We start from the raw sequence: 21719 nt of genomic DNA on the forward strand, positions 1-21719 counted from the left end.
AACCCACCTGACATACAACCGATATCTTACACCAGCAACGCAATCCCTATGGTGGGGTTCCGCACCCTGAAATTTGAATTCAGAGGAAGGTCGGCGCTATGCAAACTATATGTAGCGGAACGAGGGCCCTCAGTATTGGGATGGAGAGACCAGGGCGACCTTGGTATAAAATTAGACCCAGGAGGCAAATAACAAATACTTCTGACGGAAGACAGTCGTTGGCAAGAACTGGAGAAACTGAAGCAAACCTTCCCCAAAGTGTTTGAAGGCACGGTCGGAAGACTAGACAAATTTGTGCACAAGATTCTTCTCAAGGAGGATGCTCGCCCTGTGTCCCACAAAGTCAGGAACATTCCCATTGCCGTAAAGGATGCTGTCCAACAGGAACAACGAAGACTGGAGGAGCAAGGGATAATCAAACCAATCGACAGCTCGGAATGTTTGGCCCCCTTAGTCGTTGCCAGGAAACCCAATGGCAAGGTACCCCTATGCGTGGACCTGCGCGAACTCAACAAATGCCTGATAGTTGAAAAGTTTCCATTACCGAGAATTGAGGAAATGTTGGCGAAAACGAGAGGAGTGACATGGTTTTCCACTATCGACCTCACCTCCGCGTATCATCAAATTGACTTGCACCCTGCGAGCAGGAGGCTCACCTCCTTCATCACGCCCTTTGGGTGTTATCAATTTCGCCGAATGCCATTCGGATTGGCATCTGCGGCTGCAGTCTTCCAAAAGCTAATGCACCGCCTGTTCAAAGACATACAAGGCGTCCAGTACTTTCAGGACGACATCCTGATAATGGGCACAAGCCGAAAAGATCATGATGAAAAACTGACCAAAGTATTGACAGTGCTCCAAGAGAGGGGCCTCACCGCCGAGTGGAGCAAGTGTAAGCTGGGCATGTCAGCAGTCACCTATCTGGGACATGAGATAGGGAGTCAAGGAATCACACCCAAGAGGCAAAATGTGAAAGCCATTTGTGACGCCAGAGCTCCAACCAACAAAGAAGAGGTGAGGTCATTTTTGGGAATGGCGGAGTATTATAGCAAATTCGTCAGACATTTTGCCACCAAGACTCATAAGCTCCGACAACTGATCAGAGCAAGTCGACGTTCCAATGGGACGAGGAAGCCCAGAGTGAATTCGACGAACTGAAAAGCAACATAAGCCAGGCAGTGCCCCTGCATGGATACGATCCGTTGGGTCACACGACCCTGACAAGTGATGCCAGTGAAAGAGGTTTGGGAGCAGTGCTAGCACAGGAGAGAGATGATAACACGGTGGAAACACTTAGCTTCGCCTCCCGAGCACTGTCCCTCACCGAACAGAAATACAGTGTCATTGAGAAGGAGATGCTGGCGGTCACGTGGGCCATGGGTAAATTCAGGCAGTTCCTATGGGGCACCCGCTTCAAACTGCAAACGGACCTCAAACCACTGGTCAAGGTGCTGACCTCCAGCGGGCATGATACAGCGACGCCGCGCATAGCTAAAATGACACTCAAGCTGCTAGACTACACCTATGATGTTGAGTACTTATCAGGGACGCGCAATAAAGTAGCAGACTATTTGAGCCGGGCCTCAGCCATGGAAGAAGCACCGGTAGTCCCGCCGGGCACAGGCGAAATGGTAGCTGAAATGGCTGACTCGGAGAAGAATATCAGCAGGCAAGAATGGGCCCAAGCCTATGAAGGAGACAGCGAAATGAAGGAAGTCAAACATTTTTTGATTACCGGATGGCCAGAAAAAAAACATCTTAAAGAGACCCTGAGGAAATACTATGAAGTGCGCGAGGAGTTATCATTGAGTGATTCAGGGATCTTCATGTACCGAGGGGACAAGGTGGTCCCACCAGCGACATTGATCCCACTGCTGTTGAAACAACTCCATGAAGGGCACCTCGGCATTGTAAAGACGAAGATGCGTGTGAAACAAATGTACTGGTGGCCTGGTATGGACAACCAGATAGAGCGACAAGTGAGAGAATGTGTCCAGTGCCAGGGAGCGGACAAGGTCTTGAGACCGTTAAGGCCCGCCCTGGGCACGTTTGAGCAGCCCCACAACCCGTGGGAAGACATAGCGGTGGACATATTGGGTCCAGTGCTCGACTCCAGAGGAACGGCCAAATACCAGTGCGTCGTTGTGGACAAATACTCGAAATGGCCAGAGGTAGACGTGCAGGAAGTCATGGACTCCGACACGGTGTTGAAATTTCTCACCTCAATATTTCTCCGTGAAGGAATACCCAGGACGATCTTAAGTGATAACGGGCCCCAATTTACTTCGGAGAAATGGACTAAGTACATGGAGAGAAACGGGATCAAGTCCAAGCACACAGCAGTATATCATCCCGCATGCAACGGACAAGTGGAACGATTCAACCGTGTCCTGATGGGGTCCATACAAGCCACAATAATGCAAGGAAAAGATTGGAAACAGAGATTCAGAGCATGCTATGGGCCTACAGGATCACACCGACCGGGCTAGGCTATAGAACCTTCCAGATTTTGAGGGGCAGACTCCCCTTTACTAGGGACAACGTGGTCTGGAGAGAGAAAACGTTAACGAGCAAGTGGTCGCCTGCTGTGGTACAGCACAACCTGGAAAGAGCTCAAAGGCTGTACACCGATTATTACAACAGGAGGCACAACACAAAGAACACTGATCTGGAAAAAGGGGAATGGGTTAAAGTCAAACTTGCAACGATCAAAAGAAAAGGCGAAAGCAAGTACAGCAAACCCCTGCAGGTGGAGGAAGTGCATGGAAGAGCAGCATTACTCAGTGATGGCAGAGTGTGGTCCCAAGACCGCATGGCGAAAATCAACCGGATCATGCAGTGGCCCGCCAGCAAGGACGAAGCTACTGAGGATCAGAGACAAGCCAGCGAGGTAGAGAGATGACTGTAGGAAGAGAGAGTCAGGAGGAAGGACAAGTCCAAATAGACAATAAAGGGTGCGAGGGAGTCAGTGCAGGAGGAAGGGCGTCCGGAAGCGAAACCGCCGCGACTGAGAAGGAAGCTGAAACACCGAGGAGAGCAAAGAGTCCTGCACGCGAAAGAACCAAAGAAGAGTTCACCCCGGTAAGACGCACCCGCGCAGGGAAGGCTATGATCCGGCCCTCTCGATTCAGAGACCATGAAGTTAATGACTGTTGAACTTGGGACTTGAAATGTTTCTTTAATTTGTTGGAAAAAAGAGGAGATATGTAAGTCAAGTCAAGTCATTAAATTTATATAGCGCGCTACATACCCAGAGGGTCTCAAGGCGCTTGAAGAAGGGTGGGGAATTACTTGTCGAATATCCACGTTTTAAGTTGTTTTCTGAAAGCAAGGTGGTTCTGAGTAAGGCGAAGGTGAGTGGGAAGTGAGTTCCAGGTTTTAGCTGCCAGGTAGGAAAAGGATCTACCTCCCATGGTGGTTTTGTAGATGCGAGGTACAGTGGCAAGGGCTTGGTTGGAGGATCGTAGCTGGCGGGGGGGGTGTAGAAGGATAGTCGTGTGTTAAGGCATTCGGGTCCGATTTCGTAGAGTGCTTTGTGTGCGTGGGTTAGGAGCCGGAAAGTAATTCTCTTATTGACGGGGAGCCAGTGGAGGTTTTTCAGGTGACCAGAGATGTGTTCTTTACGCGGGATGTCTAATATGAGTCTGGCTGAAGCGTTCTGGATGCGTTGGAGTTTTTTCTGGAGTTTTGCGGTGGTGCCGGCGTAAAGTGTGTTTCCGTAGTCCAGGCGGCTCGTGACCAGTGCGTGGGTGACCGTTTTTCTAGTTTCGGTGGGGATCCAGCGAAATGTTTTTTTGAGCATGCGAAGAATGTTGAAGCAAGATGAAGAAACGGCGTTGACTTGTCTGTTCATCGAGAGTGAGGAATCTAGAATGATGCCCAGGTTCCGTGCGTGGTCCGTCGGGATGGGAGCTTTTCCAAGGGCCTCTGGCCACCAAGAGTCATCCCAGGCGGAGGGGGAGGTGCCTAGGATGAGGACTTCTGTTTTGTCTGAGTTCAGTTTCAGACGGCTGTGCTTCATCCATTCGGCTACTTCTTTCATTCCGTTGCGCTCTAGCCTCCGACGCGCCAGCGTGATGACGCGGTGGCCGGAGCCAGAGCGGAACACTTGCGCATGCGCAGCAGGGCCATCAGAAAGCGGCGAAGGAGATTGCCGGCATAAGCGACCGGAGCTGGTCCTAGTTAGACGCTCGGCGCTCTTTTGTGATAGCGGTTCAATTGCCAAATAAAGAAACCAGTTCTTGCACCTGACATCTCTCTGTCATCATTGTGGGGCGAACTCACAACATTACAATAAGTGCACGTAATTATTGGAAATGTCACACATAAGCAATCTGAAACCTTGGCAGCTATGGCTCATCATGTAACATTGTTTCCTACATTCATACACCACCTTGGGTTGTCTTTAAATTAAGAGTCGGCTTAAACAAGTTCCTTAAACAATCTGAATCAGCTTGCATTTATTTGTTTTCTTGGTGTTTGTGTCATACTTCTCGCGCTGTACTCTACTATGTGGCATGTTTTCTTTAACCCCGTTTCGGGAGCCGGACAGCCTAAGATGGCTGCCAGCTCACGTGCTCAGTGGAGGGCGGAGTTCGCTCTCCCTGCTTCTGCTAAGCGATCAATACGCGAGGGTGCGCGGTAGCGTAGCGGGGTTTTGTCCTCTTTTCCTTTCTATACCCCTGTTTCCCTGGCGCGCGGTATACACGTCTCCCTGTGCTGGGTCGCCGGATACTGACGCGCGGCTCTCGGCGGCGGGTGGCGCGCAGGCTATCGGTTCTGGGAGAAACGAGGTGGGGACTACAGTGGGACCCGCGCGCACCCCCATGGCCGCGTGAACTACGCACCGTCAGAGGTGCGAGGATCAGGCAGCGGCGGGCGGAAGCAATAGCCTCACATACGTCCCCCCCACCCAAGGAGCGGCGGGGCGTCCTCTGCCCCCGGGGGGAGGCGCGGGATCCAGTCCGGCCATGGCCTCTCCACCGCCGGGAGGAGGTGGAGGGAAGATCCGAACACGGAGATATCACATCAACGCCAAGCCGTACAGCAAGAGTCAGCAGCAGGTACTGGCACCAATGAGCGGGTGGATGGGGGTACTGGGGTGGACAGTGCTGGCGGGCTAGCCCTGCGCGGCTGCTCAAGATCCTCATTTCCAGGGAGCCCCTCGGAGACTGTCCCTATAGAGGCGGCTAGGGGCTTCTGCGTTCCGTGCAGCAGCTGCACATGTGCGCTTCCTCGTCTTGGCCCTGACAGCAGCGCGGCTCCCGCTCTCCACAGCTGGATCTCTCAGCCCTCCGCTTTATTGAAGGGGAAGTGCTCGCAGGACTCAGCCTATCCCTCTCCGGAGTGGGAAGTTCAATTCTGCGCTTGTCGCTCTCAGGGTAGACCGAACTGTGCACGTGTGTAATATGTTATCTCATTTGCGGGCTTTAAATCATCTGATTTAAGATCCTGATTAGTCACGTAGGCGGTAAACTGACATTTAAGTTCCCGGTTATTGACAAAGGCGACTGACTACCTATTACTCCTAAAGCTAGCTTTATGTTACACCCCCGGCTTGGTCACATTGTGATTCTGGGTATGTTGATCAGTTTACTCCCTGACTTTTTATTAAGATTGGGGTTTCCACCTGAATGGGCTACCTGCTCTTCTACACTATTAAGTACTGTGTGGCATCGGGTCCACTGTGATATTTGTCCGTTATTCTCCCCCCCCACCCCCCGTCCCGCTCTTGATCTCCGCCCCCTACTTACTACGCATTACTACTATGACATTGGGCTTATTGACTCTTGACTGCCTCGCACTTCATAAATAGAGAAATATAGTTAGGTAACTCCTCGTTGGCACACTGTAGCTAGTTTATTCATGTTACACCTCAATCTTTGTGTCGACCTTTGCTCGCGCTTTTTTTTGAAGGTGTACATCATCAACAAACAGTGCAATAACATATTTTCGCATGTAGGTGTCATGATGTTTTGGTTTCTAGCATGATGCCAAGTGAGGCAGATGCAGTTTTATTTATTTTTATGTCCTTTCTGCGATGGCGGGCGCCTGTCGGAAGTAGTAAATAAACAAATTAATTTAGATATAGGTAGGAGCTCTTTCTCAAAACCAGAGCGGCCCAGTAGCAACTGACAGCTACAGTACTCTCCAAATAATTACAACTGGCGCCACACTTTTTACCTCGACTGGAAGTGTTGGAGGTAGGATTAAGCTAGTGCCAAGGGGTTAAAAAAAAGGTGGAGCTTTAAAAAAAAATCGTATGTGAGCGGAAGCAGTGGTTGAACTGGGGTGGGGAGTAGAGAGCAACATTGAATACACAGGGGAAGGATTTTGTAGGTGGAAGCAGCTCATGAGGGAAAGCAAGAAACTGAGCGCTTTCATGGAGTACTGAAGCTAAATAAAGTATTTCTATGAATAGAAGCAGTGGAAGGCTAAAAGTCATCCAAGCAAAAGGGCTGGCTAAAAGCTCTATGTAAGTTTTGGTTTGATTCACAATAGGTCTTCGACGTTATAGCTAAAAGCTGTTTTTAGACCTGAAGTCACTGTATCAGTATGTTCCAGCACCCTGTATGGTATGTTCCCATTGGGACTAAGTAGTAAAACACATCCGGCAATTCAGAGGTATGCCCAAGGCACAGTGCCCTAGGTTAGGTGTGGGCAAAAAGGCTTTTTTGTAAGTCTTGTATAGGTACCTTTGGTTGGGGCTGGTTCCTGGTATCAGCCCCGAAACTATGGAATACCCTGCCAATAAAAACAAGCCCATCACTCTGGTCATTCCGCAAGCAATTAAAGACCTGGTTGTTTAATCAATAAACATAGATCCCTCTTCCATCAGGAGTAAGTATATGCAGATATGCTAGCGCCGAGACGCCTAAGGGCATTTGTTCGCGCTCTATAAATGTTATTAATAAATGAATAAATAATCAAAACTTCAGTTTTGGACAGCCTGACTGCTCAGGAGCAGCATAACTGCTGTGAGAATTTCGTATTTCATTGTATTAAATACTGTTATACAAACTCAATTACAAATCTAAAATGGGAAAACGTATATAATTTATACAAATTCATGGTATAGTGCAGAACTAGAGATGAAGCAACAGGTGGGCTTTCACAACTTTGACAGTATATAATACACAGAAGAATATACTTGGCCAAAAACAGTTATGAAAGGTGTTGCATGTGCAAACCAGGACTGAATTATAATTTAAAGTGTTAAGTTTACAATAACAACTTAGTGGGTGCTTGGAAATTCGTACACCAGCAAAGCATACCACTATATTTTGACTGTTGATAAGCTGGTAGGCTTGATTCCTCTCCCCCCCCCCCCCCCCCCCTCCGCAGTATTAAGGGGGGTACTGTTGTGGCAGTGTATAATGCAATTTCCTTCAAAACTACGTAGAAACGTTAACAGTGCACTTAAAATTAACTTGACACTGTAAATGTGTTGTGTTTTTTTAGAATGTTTTATGGGCAGTTGTCAAAATAAACTTGTTTTCTACCTTCCTAACAGTGCACATTAAGTTTCTATTGACCACGTAGTTTTTTTTGTAACATAGTGGCTCTACTTGTTAAAAACAGAAATACCAGAAGCAAAAATGTAGTGAAATGGGTATGGTATGGCAGTTATGGTTTGCCCGGATTATTATAATACATTAACTATGGCAATATCATCCTGTAGCAAATGTCAATTATACGAATAAGAAGGAGATCATTATTTGCTCTGAAAGAAGGAGGTAAATTAAACCTCTTAAGCAAATCCCTAGCCAGGGGGTTTTATTCGAATGGTAGACTGGAAACCAGTGTTTTGGTCATTAGTTGTAGTATTGGTAGAGTTTTGTCTTCTAACATTATATTCCCCTACGTGACTGCGATCTGTATGCCATCAAAAAGACAATGATAGTGTATGGTCACCTAGCTCTTAAAAGTTCATGTTGGGACGAGCAGCTATAAGACAAAGCCACTATCTAGAGCAGAGGTCTTCAAAATGGGGGCTAATCGATCACACATGGGAGGGGATGTGGCGTGCCAAGTGGTGCATCGTGCTGAAAACAGTGTTGTGTATTTGCTAAAAAAGTTGATTTTCAGTGAGCCACTCTGTAATGGGCCACCAGTAAACAAACAATTGTCATCCACGTTTTGGATGAGAGTAGGTGTCAAATGGTGATGGAATCCAAATAACCCATTCTCTCACGCATTTCTGATATAGCATTATACTTGATACTTTGACACTTTAGTGAAGACAAGGTAGCATGTCTACAATCACGTATTTGATTACATTTTGAAATAGGCTACCTGAAAACAACTGCAATGCTAGGATAGTTAAATATGTTTAGAGCTTCCAATGTTCTAAAATAATTGTTCAAAAATAGGTTCGTCAACCTTGGGGTTCCAGCATGTATTTCTTAACTTGAAAAAGCAGACCTGGTGTTGCATGATTTAAGTTTGACGAACACTGATATGAGGTACTGTTAGAAATTGGAAGGTTATCAAACTGGATGTTGAAGGGCTAATGTAAGGAGAACGTGTGCTGTTCGATGAATGAGTGAACTGTTGAAGCGGAAGAGAAGTAAAACGCACTATCCGGGGTACATAATTTGTTGGAACGAGAATGACACGATGTGAGAATGTTGAGAAAGGAACAAAGTGAACATGGAACATTGGGCCCCACAGGCTCTGGAATGTACAGTGATTAATACACGAGAAAATGTTATACCAAATTGCTACTTTTGGTATCGGAGGCTTATCGGTGTTCTGGCAAACTAATAACCATTGACGAGAATTGGTAAACTAATATGTACTCGGGAGAAGAAAAGACGAGTAAAATTAAGAAAAGAGCCCCATTGACTTCTGAAGTGCTGACTTAAAGGGTAAGTTTCCTGTGCTAACTTAACTGCTTGACAGCAGCGGAGACTAGCCGCTTTCTTCAGTAAACCTCCAGTGTGCGAGTCATGCACTGAAGACCTACTCACTCTTTCCGTTGCTGCCAGGGTTTCTGGGCAGCTCAAGGCTCCGTCACTACTAGTACTCTTTGTTGTTTTTTTTTTTCTTACATCAATGTGGCGATCTTTTTTTCGTGTAGACGGTACCGTTCTTTCCAAGAGAATGTGATGTCAAGATCCTCAAAATTATTTAACCAGCGGCTTCCAATGCATTACACGCAGTAGTGAATGTATACACATGTTGCTGCGTAAAACCTGACATTTTCCCGTTATGACTTTTAAGCTTCACACGCTATTCACGGATATGTTGTCATGGCAGGGCTTAAAAGCAGATTACCACCTGACTCCAAAGAGTGCCACCTTGCCCCCACATCCCGCCTACTTTTGTTGCACTTTTGCTTTAAACGGCGAACGCACTAAACGGTCTTCTGCTTTCTACAGCCCTTGGTCCAGAAAACTGTCTCGCCTATTTCACCGTGTTAAAAAAGTTTGCTTTATTATTGTCATGGAAAGGCTCTTTATTGGAAGGTAGGTCTGTCACCGTGAATCTGTACCGTTGCTACATAAATCAGTCCTGTTGAACTTTTAAAGTAATTTTAGCAAGGCGCTGCTTCAAGAAACACATTACTACTTCTACTGATGAATTGTGGGAGTGATGCTCATTAAGGCGATTGTCTTTCTGAACATTTGGAAGATACTCTAAATCTCAATCAGTCCTTAAATTCGGTCTGACGTAGAACCATAGGTAGTTGGTGTCTGTCACAGAAAATTGAGTGGTCTAATTATGCCATATTTAGGTTGCAGAGGAAAACACTCACATAGGAGACACACTTGTTATAAAAACAAGGAAGGATGTTTATTTAGTGCCCTTGCTGCATAGTCTAGATTTTCTCTTACATAACATTAGTGGATATTGTCATTTACCCTAATAAGCGAGACAACTAAGGTTTTCAACAATAATACCATTTGGCTCATAGGCAAAAACAGAGGCCCGAAAGACCTTTACCAAAGCAAGTAGCGTATGTTTAGGACCATACTAAACATTAGCAGCTTCTTATGTGTATAGGATAATATTAATCACGTTAGTGCTTGGTAACATTTTTGAAACATTTAGGCAGCAATACATAACCACTTCGTGGAGCAGCACACCCATAGAGGTTATTAGTATGAGTATAACGTACCCAGACCTTTTTAGTATTACATTATTAGTGATTGCGAGGTATAGGTGTCCAGTACAGTTGTATGCGCTAAGCTTCTCTGATACCATAACCATACATGTTTCTACAGATGACTAGTGTTTCAGTATTTATCTGTTGTATATCCCATTCCAAGGATGCTTCCTTTGCTTGAATAAAGATATAATTTACTATGTTTCAGAAATCCATTCACTGGTGTACTAGTGCTCTTTGAAATCGAGGTCGCAGTATGAGACCAGATCTGTTGTAGCTCGGAGAGTAAAGTGATGGTTGTTGGAGAGTTTACCAAGTGCATGCAACAACTTTCCAGAAGTAGAACCAAAAACGCTTTACACAACTATAAAGGCTCTACGCGATGGAAGGGAGTGATTTTAAGTTCGAGCTAATTTGTGTTCCATATTTTATGCGCTCTCTCAATCATATCTATATCCCTCCATCCTCTGCAGTCTTCGGCATAGACACTAGAACAGTGAAGTTTCTCATTATCTGTCTTTATTCCTTGGCTTTATGTATGTTTTCGGAAGGCCTTAGTTAGTGACACAATAGTGCAGAAAAAGTTTCTCAACGTATCCCTGGTGACGTTTGGCAAATTCTATCTTATGGGTTTGTTATATCTGTGTTTGGATACGTATGTTTGGCAGTGGCTTTTATTTTCGCAGTTTGGTATTTTGCAAGAATTTACAAGCTTCCAGTTTATTCCAGGTGACCTGTAACGTTCTAGCATCTTGTTGCCGGTCTCCCAGTGCACTGGGCATTGATTCTTGTTGGGCTGGTCGAATTTCCTGGACAATTCCATTTAGTCCTTGGAGTTTCTGATGGTAGAATTCTGTGGGGGTCCTCTGTCTGTTGCCAAACATAGCATTAACTTAAAGTGGTCCATTGTTGTTGCTTATTGGTTGCCTTGTCAATCTAATTTTGTTGCTTATTTGTTAGTGAGTGTGATCTTTTACTTCCTTTTCATGTTTGTCCCGTCCATCGAGAACCAACATTACTGTGCCCTTACACTGCCTGCTTTTTTGGGCGGTACCCCCCCCCCCTTTTTTTTACCCTCTTTTAAAATGCAGGTGTTTTTCAGCTGTCTGTCTAGTGTGCTTGCTTTCCCCTTTATGTGCTGCTGTTGCCTGTGTACTTACTTCCCACCCTGTCTTTCACTTACAATGATGTGCCTCCCCGCCTCATTTGCTTTCTTGCTCCTTTCCAGCTCCAAATCTCTTGTTAGTTTGCTTTTCTCACATGCCCTCTTCACTTCACATTGCTCACCATTCCAGTTTGCTCCCCATGCCATCCATGCTGCTCCCCCTACCTGCGCCCTCCGTGTTTTCAGTCCTCATGTTACGCTTGCGCCCACCTGCCTGTGTTTCTTCTATGCCCCTGTGTTGCTGTACCCCTAACCACTTAAATCCACAAAAAAATTATATTTTTCTTAATATTTACTGATCTGCGTGGGGCTGCAAATAAAAAGGAAATTTAAATCACATCATTTTGTAGGCGCATGGTTACATAGTAGGTGCACCTGAAAAAATGATGCAAAAGACTTTTTTTTTTAAAGTCATGCTCTAAAGTTTTGGGGATGCTGTACAACATAGGTAAAACAATTTACAAAGCTAATGGGCACATTTGAGATGTGTTGGCTTTGTCAATGCTTGTTCTGTTAGATACTACACATTTATTTATTTTTTATTTATTTAAGAAGTTTTATATAGTGCTAGCCAGACAGGGGGGTATTGGAGCGCTTCACATCAGTTAAAGAGCAGATGAAATGAGAGCAGAACATAATACAATAATGCAAGACAGTCGTAATGACACGGAGTTCCGTTGCGAGGACTTGAAAACACAGCATCCAGGAGGGGGGAGGTGTCAATCTCAGAGCTCCAGCTGTTTCTATCAGTACGCTAGGGCTCGATCGAGGAAGAGGGGTTTGAGCTGATTTTTGAATTTAGCGAAAGAAGGAATAGTTCTGATCTGAGGGGGAATAGAGTTCCAGATTTTGGGCGCGTTACCAGCGAAGGACCTGGCCGCAGTTTTTTGTTTTCGTGATTTTAGCGGGATGAGAAGTAGGGTGTTGGAGCTTCTGAGAGTTCTGTTCTGGCCGGCTTTTTTAAGGTTAGCCGCCAGATATTCTGATTTGCCTGTGTGAAGGGCTTTGTGGGCGAGGCAGGCTGTTCTGAAGTTTGCCCGCAATTCTATTGGTAGCCACTTGAGATCTTTGAGTGCCCGTGCTGCGGGACTATTGTGTGCAAGATCACTGACTGACTTGGAAGACCGTAGAGGAGCACGCCCGCCTGGACGCCAAGGGCGCTCTCGGAGCACTTCTTCTGTCTCCCTGATCTTCACCAGTAAGTCCTGGGTCCCAATAGGTGAGGGCTGTGGCGGAGTGAATGGGCTGGGTGGGATTTACACTAAAATCGTGATCCTAGACCCGGGGCCCAATTCAGAGAGCTTCCTCCCGTGGCCATCTTGTATCCTCTCATAGTGTAAGATTGGGGCGATAACGCTGTTCAACAGTTCTTGAATTTTATGCCTTTGATCCTGTTAGTGGATTTAAGTAATCTAATAGTTTATTTGTGGAATAGAGGAAGCATGGAGCACTTTTTCTTGCTTTGTATTTATCAGTAGTTGAACATTCTGGATATGTGTAGTCTGTGGTGTGCGAGATCTCTGTGAAGATATACGGAAAATTTGTTTGAATTTTCGAGTGTTTCATATTTTCGTCTTTTTTTGGGATGATCACCTTAACCCAAGATATATTTTGTCAGCAGATTTAAACTGTGTAGGAGTCCTACTTTGGGGGAGGGGAGGGTGGGGTGCCACGATGACTAGACAAGTCTGTAAGACACCCATTTGATGGCCATCTTGCATGGAGTTTCTCCTTCTATGGTGATAGTTTAAATAAAGTTGGAGAAGGTTAAATGGAGGTTGTACAGTTGTCTGATATTACACTTCCTGTTTGAAGGAGTTAGTTTAATGAACTTTTATAGAGTATTTGCCCACCCATAGGTTCTCTTGGTGCTAGGGAAGGAGTCTCGTTAGCAAAAATCCAGTGCAACACGCTCATTGTAGACCCATGTGGTGGAATAGTAATCTCAAGAACCCTCCTGAAGTAAAGTGAGCCGGGGAGTTGATACTTCAAGAAATCTAAAGAGAATGCGTTATAAATTTTAAGGGGCTAGATATGAAATGAAGTCTACAGACTTTGCCTCTCTTGTGGAGAAAGGCTTTTAGATATACTATGTGAGGAGCATCAGGGTGAAACTAGAACAAAAAATAGGTTATGGCACCCAAATAAAAGTAGCTCCCGTTAGTGGATCAGATGGCTAATAATGGCCCACATCTGCGAATTGAGAAATCTTTAAACTTGTAAAGGCATGTTTTATGGCTGTTTTGGACAGCAGGGAGGAATGCATATACCGGAGCGGGAAGCAGTTTGAAGAAACTCTTAGCATGTCACACAGGGCTGATCCTCGCTTCCTGCTCAATGTTGAGGTCATATGGACCCCAGCCGTTCTTTTTGATTAAGACCAGGAGCAAATCATCATCATAAATAGTAATCTCAATATGCACCTTAAATTAAGCCAATAATGAGTTAGTTCGAAGTTATTAAGGGTTTTATTATTCAAAGTTTAGTAAATCATAAGTTTTATTTGTTACAGTATTCAGTCATTAACAGATATTGTAAAAAAAAAAATGGTTAATGCGAGATTATAATAAAATGCTTTAAGCGCTGTGTTCCATACAGGAATAATCCGTATTCTAAGTCTAGGGCAAAGAGGTGTCAGAATGAACCCATGAAGAGTTCAAGTTCGAGAGAGTGAGATGAAGCATTAATCTCAGCTTCAATAGTCCATAATCCAAGCAGAACTTTCATAAAGAGAGGCTCACAAAACTGAGCAGAGCCTCAATGCAATAAGAAACATGGCAGGGTAAATGGGCAGCAGCAACCCCAATAAGGTCTGGGTGAAGGAATAAGTGTTTTGCAAGTACTCTGGCCAGTAGGCCAGGCAAAAACGGGGTAAACGCAATAACCTACTCTTGGAACACGCATTATTATAAACAGTTAAAAACGATGTAGCAGTTAATGCACCATCTTTTCCTCCTCAACCAATCGGCTTTTGATGTTCTCATGGGAGTAGGACTACTCCTATTCTCATAAAGCCACAATGGCCTACAGACAGTAATCTCTAATTTTACAACTTCATTTTATCCTTCTAAATTACACATGTTGTCTCTTCCAATTCAAGACTTCTTTCCTACGAATGAGACTACATCTCCAACCTTCTAATAAAGCAAATTGTATGTTTTGCTAACAATGAGCTATGCAGAAGTGAAACATCTGCAGTACCGAGAAAAAATTATTAGCACATCATCCTTCTCCCGTGAAAGCAACACAATTATGTTGAGGTGAAATTTAGTTTATGTACTGCATTTTATGTGCGGTTATTTATAATTTTCAAAAAGGACAAGTTTTTATCAAACATTTTCAGCCTACTTTGTATAAGTAGAACATTTTTGCAGTGTTATGCGAAACCTTTATCTAGTAAGAAGAAAAAAAGTTAATTGAAAGGGCAGCAATTTAATATTTTTTTAGGCCTAGTATGAGTGAGTATGACTACCTAGCACAACTTGCACACTTTAAACACGTTTTGGATTCATTTAAGTCTGCAAGTTAATATTGCTAATGTATTTTAACTGAATTATTTTGCGTTTTGCAAAAAATGCCCCTCCAGAGGCAAGTGTACTTGCTGCAGGACATTTTTGTGGCTAATATGGAAATCAACAGAAAAAACCAAGCCACAAGGCAATAAAACAGACTACAAACAGCCAAAAAAACGTCAGATAAGTCAATTGGACATTGCCTAATTTCCATATAGGTCAGTATGACACTGTAGAGCACAGAGACTGGTTGAGATGCCTGGTGATGCTTGCTTTGATAAAGCCATTGAACTTGACATAAATGGAAATGTGTTAAAAGCTCAAGACCTTGAAATTTGGTTAGTTCACTCATAGCTATTTTTGCGCATGATTCCAAGAGATTGAAAATAACTTTACAAGGAAGTTAGGAATGCCCCGGTTAAGAACATGACAGTAATAGTTTTTCTCATTCACTGGTTGTCTTTCTCAGGTAAGACAGGGTAGGTTTTTCTGTATTTTTTCCAAAGCAGTAATTGCAAACTACATAAACCAGTGCAGTCCCCTACCGATTTTAATGTCCAGACCCTTCACAATGCTAGAAAGTGGTCTATTTCTTGGTGCTTTAGAGCAGCAACAATGTTCCTGCAGCAGTCCACACCTCCTGTTGGCATTTACCTTCTGCCACTGTTTAGGTCGAGGACCTAAAGGCTGCGCTTGCGCAGTCTTCGGTCGGAGATTTAATGACTTGGAGTATGGGGGCTTGAACCCGCCTCTCTCCTCCTCCTCTCCTCCATTGGCTGGCTTCCTAAACGGAGGCCAGCCAATGGAGGAGACAGGCGTCACTCCAATAAAGCCCTGTTTTTTGGATTCGGGGGCGTGTTTTTGGCGTTCTTTCCACCTGTGACGTCATCCGTCACTCAGAACGCCAAAACACCCCCCCATTCCGAAAATTTCGGAAGCTTGCGGCGGCCATTTTTGTTGTTGTTGTTGTGAGGAACAGCTCCAAGGGCTCGCGGGATTCTGCTCACAGACATGGGCTAAGCGACCTTGGATATCGGTGAAAGATTCAAGGCCCCAAGTGCCAACCAAGGCCTCAAATCCCCCAAGAACTAATTGGTATAATAGTTTGTCCCTGTGTCTCCCTGTGCCTCGCTGCCGTTATCTGCAGATGTGTTTACAAACAGGCATAGCTAACCGGAACCGGACGTGCGCACTGTTCAGCCTTCAGAGGTCGGAATGAGGTGAAAGGCAGAGGAGACTACCTGCCCTATTGAAGGCACAACGTGTACTACGGAGAGGCCGTGTCAACTCTCTTTCCCATGTGTGTCTGTCCTCTGTTGCACCCGGGAGCCTCTCTAGAGTTTAATTCTAGTGTGTGTGTGTCTTATGTGTTTGTGGTTGTGTGTGTGTGCGCGCGTGTATGTGCACCTAGTGCCTCTCTGTGTAGTTAGTTCCCCGGGTGCCTGCAGTGATTTCCTGCCCCTTCTGCCTGCTTGTTGCCCCCGCGCCCCTGTGCTTGTAGTTTGGTGCACCTGACCATCCATGTGTGGTTCTGTTCCGTGAGAGCTTCTGCAGGTTTCCTGCCGCCCTTGAGTGTTGTTTGTGCACCAGACTCTTTGTGTGTGCGATCGGTTGTCTTCCAGTGCCCGTGTATACAATGTGTAGGCCTCAAGTACCTGTGTATGTCAGTTAGTACATGGTCACCTCGGGAGTGCTGCCTTCCCCAGCAGTGCCTGCTCAGTTAAGAGGCTAAAGCCAGCCCACTCCCTCCTAATTCAGGAGGAGGAGCCCCCCCTCCAGGATCTGCCACTGACGGGGCTCTCTTTATCCGCACAACAAAGGCCTGTCATGCTCCCCTCAGCCCCCTGCGATGGACACGCACTGACAGCCCTCGGGGTTGTTGGGGGCTCCTCCAACGCCCCCCCCCCCCCCCCTAAAAAAAATTATATTGGATACACGGACTGGGCGGGGGCAGGGGAGTCAGAATCGTGCAGTGAACCGCAAAAGTGGAGGGGTACTTGGTCTGGCTCTTGCAAGTGACTGGCTGGGAATGTATGGGGGGGGGTAGGGAGTCGGGCTGCTTTGCCCTGTCCAGGGACCCCGTGCCCTGTATGACACCCCCCCTTCCATCAAACTACTTGCTCCGCTTCCCTTCTGTTTTTGCTTTAAAGGAAAGTCAATCCGAGCTTCCTGTTTACGAAAAAAATATATTTTAATAATCGTCATACATTTTACTTGCACACTTCCAAACTAAACCCTTGTTTTACCTTTAATTTTTGGAACGCTTCGCTCTTTTCACACATATAAATAGAAATTTTTGACTTTTTTCGATTCTGTGATGGCAAAAAACATACACACATTAGCCTGTTTGACACTTTCAGACATTCTGCAAAATTCAAAGACGGCCGCTGAGAAATCGGGGAAACAAGAAGGCTCCGAATTTGGCGCACTTTAACCTGCGTTTCGAATGCATCGGAGGGCCGTGCCTATTTTCCGTCCAGGCAAATATACCTGGAGTCTGCACGTTTGTCCCTGTTTACAAAACAAGCAGAGGCAGCACCCTTAACAGGTCCCAGTTTCACTGGCCGGAAACAGGACTAAACTTTGAAGCTAATTCGGTTTCTCTTCGTTATCCAGGGTCAAGTGCAAACCTTGGCGGTATTTAACACAACCTTTCCATTTACCTCTACCACCCCCATGCGTGATATGGACCATTCCGTCTTCCATTGAGACTATTTGTTGTCTTTTAAGGCACATGTAAGGCTTTTTTAGTAGGTTGCAGAAATAGTGTGTGTGCTCTGAAAGGGGCGTGGCCTAAGAAGCATTTCTAAGAATCCTTTCCACAAGGTGTGACTTATGTACCCGGAGGCCTAATGTAAACTAAAATTCTGTGCTTTCCCTATTGGCCTCAGACTAGTATTGTGGTGCCTGCTATAAGCTTTGTTTTTATGACAACTAAATGTATCACATATTAAAAGATATGCACCTAAAATATGCCAGACCTATCAGTCTTGCCAATACTAGCAGTATCAGACAAGTAACAGTGACTTTTTATTATGAATCATTATAATTGAAAATGTTTTAATCCTAAAAAGATGATGCTGTGGATTGAATATTACTGTGGTCTCTGGAAAGACTACTGCTCTTCAGAATGTTGTATTTACCTCACTTCTCCCCTTCACACACTTTCCTCCCTACTGTGTGATACACACCCTTTCTCTCCACATCTTTCTGAAATCCCCACCGGCATAGTCCTCTTCTGCACCCTCATTTCACCCTCTCCTGCACACATTTCATTGCACCCCAACATACTAAACACCCACTCACTAATTTTTAAAAATGTCCTTTTGCTCTGTAAATAGACAGCGGTGTACCCTTTCACACACACTGGATTAGAACTACAATTGGCATTCATGACCATTGTACTGCATCTGCAGAGAGGCCAAGGACTGCATGGGCAGTATTGTGAACCAAAGAAAAAACAGGTCTATCAAGCACTCTCAAAGTTGTTTAGTATTTCAAACGGTTATTATCATTCACAAGTTCTGAGGTCAGAGTTCATTTGCAGGAAGTAGACTTCCAAAATACGGATCCAGACCAGATGTTAGGCTTCAAATTCCTTATTTCATATACATTAAAAGTATTTCCAGCTTGCACTGCCGACACGTGTTTCGTCTCAGGGAGACTTTTTCAAGGCTGGAAGTATAAAAAGGCTAAAATAAATATTTATACAATATACACTACATATAAGCACAATCATTGAAAAATGTACATTTAAAAGTCTAGCAACGACATCTATTGACAAAATCATAAACACCTTTTAGAAAAACCACAAGAGAAAAGCAAACACAACTTGTCCTTACTTTAACCAAAAATGACAAACCGTACTAGTTCATCAAGGAACGACAAATAATTGGAAAATGCTCACAGTTGTTCTCATCCCCCACTGATTATAACATAGATTATGTAAACAGGTAACTCGCTGTGGCAGCATAATTATTTTTGTGCCCCCAAGGTTGATACTAGTTCATGGGTCTAGTTGCCAGATAACACAATAGTGTCCCCAGGATTGTCACTAGTTAATAATCTATTTGCCAGATAAGCTAGGACTCACTGTCCCCCTATATTAGAATTACAGATCACAACATATTTTAAAAGGCGAAACATACCAAAAGTCTCTCTGGCTGCCTGCCCCCTTAAAAACTAAACATCACAGCAACTGTAACATGAACAATGTGGTATACATTAACATTTGTAAGCGTGGCTTGAAGTATGTAGGAATGCCCATTTGGAAAATGTGGGTTAGGATAAATGAACACCTTAGCAACTTTAGGTCTATTTAAAACACAGACAAAATTAAAAGCAGACCTTTCCTGTACTGGGGGCACAATGAGAATGACTACATATGCTGTGTACTGGTGAAACAGATGCCAGTTGGCAGTGATATGTCCGCAGCCTTGTTAAACAGAAGTGGGGTTGCAGAGTGAAAGCTAGCTTCCATAGACTGAGTGATATATGCCACTGTCACAAATCAGGTGATTCCCTCCCTCCCCTAGGAATTGCTGTTCTCTGACCATTGTTTCCTTTTTAGGTCTAGCCTGGGTGGCGCATGCACTGCTCTGCGAGGAAGGCTATTTTGGAGTATGGATTTGAAGCCCCACCCTCTCTCAGCCCATATTTTTCATTGGCTAGTGTCATTGTCCTTTCGCAGCGCTGGCTTCTGATTCATTAATAGACTTGTTAGCCTCCCCCCCCCCCCCCTTAATACAACCATGTCTTCGTTTGTAACCGCCCATCCGGACTGGACTTTTTAGCATGTTATTACGGAATAGCTTGTATTAGCCCCAAGCAAGAATTTTGCTTTATTAATGTAAACGCCACTGGTGGAATGCGAGCGTTAGCAATGGGGGCTGCTTTTTGTTTGTAGCGCTCTATGCGTGCTTTCACTTACCACTCGCGGGACTAGCGCGCTGCTCACTTGTTTGTTTTATTTATTTATTTTTATTTTTACATTAAATCATGGGGCCTGCATGTTTTATTGTGTTCAGCTCGCCCAACAAAAACATGGCAGCGGGCATTAGCTGCAGCAGAGCAGGCTGGAAGATGGAGCCTTGAGGCAGGGACGGCACCCGGGCACAGAGGCAGTGGAAGCCAGGTCAGCTCTGGTGTTTCAGTGCTTCGCCTGACTTTGGTCTTGCTTTTGCGAGAGTTTAAGCTATTAGCATTGTAAATGACAATGCTTTTTATTTATGTTTCAAAACCATAACATAAATAAAAGGCATTGTCAACTACAATGCCAATACTCAAACTTGCGTAAATGCGAGACCTATTGCATTGCAAATGCTTGCTACATGTGGTAATGAGACTGTCCCAAGAACATTATCTAGAGATTATGTAATAATACACAGGTCGTAACCGGGAGTAAACCTAATAAATTACGTTCTGTTAGTTGACATTTTTTCTTCCACGAGTCCCCACAAATGTCAGCATTTTTTGTGTATTACTTTGGTCTTACCAATTGATGATTTGGATAATACTTTATTCCAGTACATATCTCCTCATACACAGAGCAACATTTGACTATGGATTCAGTAATGTCTGTGCTCTCCCTGGTTCAACTGTCATGATTACGCCTCTATCGATTTACTGTTAGCCAGTTTACATCAGAGTACACACGTTTTGCCCTCCTTAGAGCTCCCAATGGAACTACATTCCCCACATGCCTATGTACTACGTCAGTGCGTGCACTAATGTTTGAGGGCAGGCACTGCTTGGTATAAGGGAAGCTATGTTCTGTAAACATCACCATGGCCTTTTTAACCGCCTCATGACTGTCAGACTGTTATTCCACTTGCAAGTACAGATAAAGTGATTGTAGATCATGTACAGAGAATCAGTGTGTTTTCAGGATACCGGAGCCTGAGAGCATGCACTCAGTAAATGAGATTATCAGATGTATGGGTGTGATGAATGTCATGTTTGATACAGACTTCTTACACTGATAGTACTGTTAGGTTCTATTGTGGATTTGGGGGTCTTTTGGCAGACTTCCAAAGGTGCAGGGTCACCTTATAGTCCACGGGTCCGGAATACAAACTGAGACCAACGCTGGCCCAGAGAGAAAGGATATTTATTATTATCTCATGAGAGAAAGCTTCAACAGACACCCATAGCTGTCTGAGGAGGCAGTCTGATCAGTGCTTTGGTTCTGCACCTTATATACCCTTCATCCCCACCCTGTGCGTGCCAGGTGAACAGTAACAACACCAATAATGATCAGCTCTGATACAATCGGCATGTGTTGGCTGTTTGGCCCCTGCAGGGCATAGGTGAAAAAGGCATGATTATATGTCAAATAAAGGTTGATCTGATAAGCACAGAGGGTAGCGGGTAGGCCCCTGCAGGGTGTAGGCGAAAAGCATGTTTATACAAATAAGCCTGCAAATGGTAGTTTGTTTGGATCCCTGTAGGGTGTAGTGTGCAGGGTGAGGATGATAAACATCTGGAAAACTCCCTGTCTGACTGGTTGAGCATGGGCTGGTCAGTTTGTGGCAGGCCAAAGCATGAACAGGGTGTGAGTGTCCGTGCAGGAATGTGGCAGGTCAAAAGTGGAGCTCCAGAGTGTTTTGTGATACAGAGAGGTGGTCGGTCACGAAGGGTATAGCACAAAATGGCGGAGTGAATGGCAAGATAACAGATATACTTTTATACAGAGTACAAAATGGCTGAGCGAGTGTTAAGATAGTCTATTTTCCACAGTCCTTCCTGTTGACAGGAGGGAAGCAGAAAGTCAAGAGGTATTGTCCCAATTGTTGGTACGTGTGGCTAGTGTGACTAGTTGAAACACTGTCTATTTCCTGTTGCAATTTTACTCTTTTCAAAACTTTCCCGAGGAGTAATGCAGAGCCTCAGTGGTCATACTTGCAAGCAGAAAAAGCAACCGTTGGTGCCT

The 21719-nt window shown here is 44.8% G+C and overlaps 1 protein-coding gene across 3 annotated transcripts in view; it reads left to right on the forward strand.

Moving 5' to 3' along the window:
• The first annotated feature begins 4716 nt into the window (after nucleotides 1-4716).
• The window catches only part of NUP153 (nucleoporin 153), a 442622-nt gene continuing 425619 nt past the window's right edge, over nucleotides 4717-21719 (forward strand). For 2 of the 3 annotated variants that reach the window (XM_086965111.1, XM_086965113.1), the window contains exon 1: nucleotides 4719-5063. In XM_086965111.1, the coding sequence (XP_086821237.1) occupies nucleotides 4971-5063 (93 nt within the window). In that variant the 5' untranslated portion in view covers nucleotides 4719-4970. Of the gene's footprint in view, nucleotides 5064-21719 lie in introns of all 3 variants that reach the window. The other variant, XM_086965112.1, reaches the window with a different exon arrangement.

The sequence above is a fragment of the Lissotriton vulgaris genome, chromosome 4_1 (assembly GCF_964263255.1).
Source record: "Lissotriton vulgaris chromosome 4_1, aLisVul1.2, whole genome shotgun sequence".
Lineage (NCBI taxonomy): Eukaryota > Metazoa > Chordata > Amphibia > Caudata > Salamandridae > Lissotriton > Lissotriton vulgaris.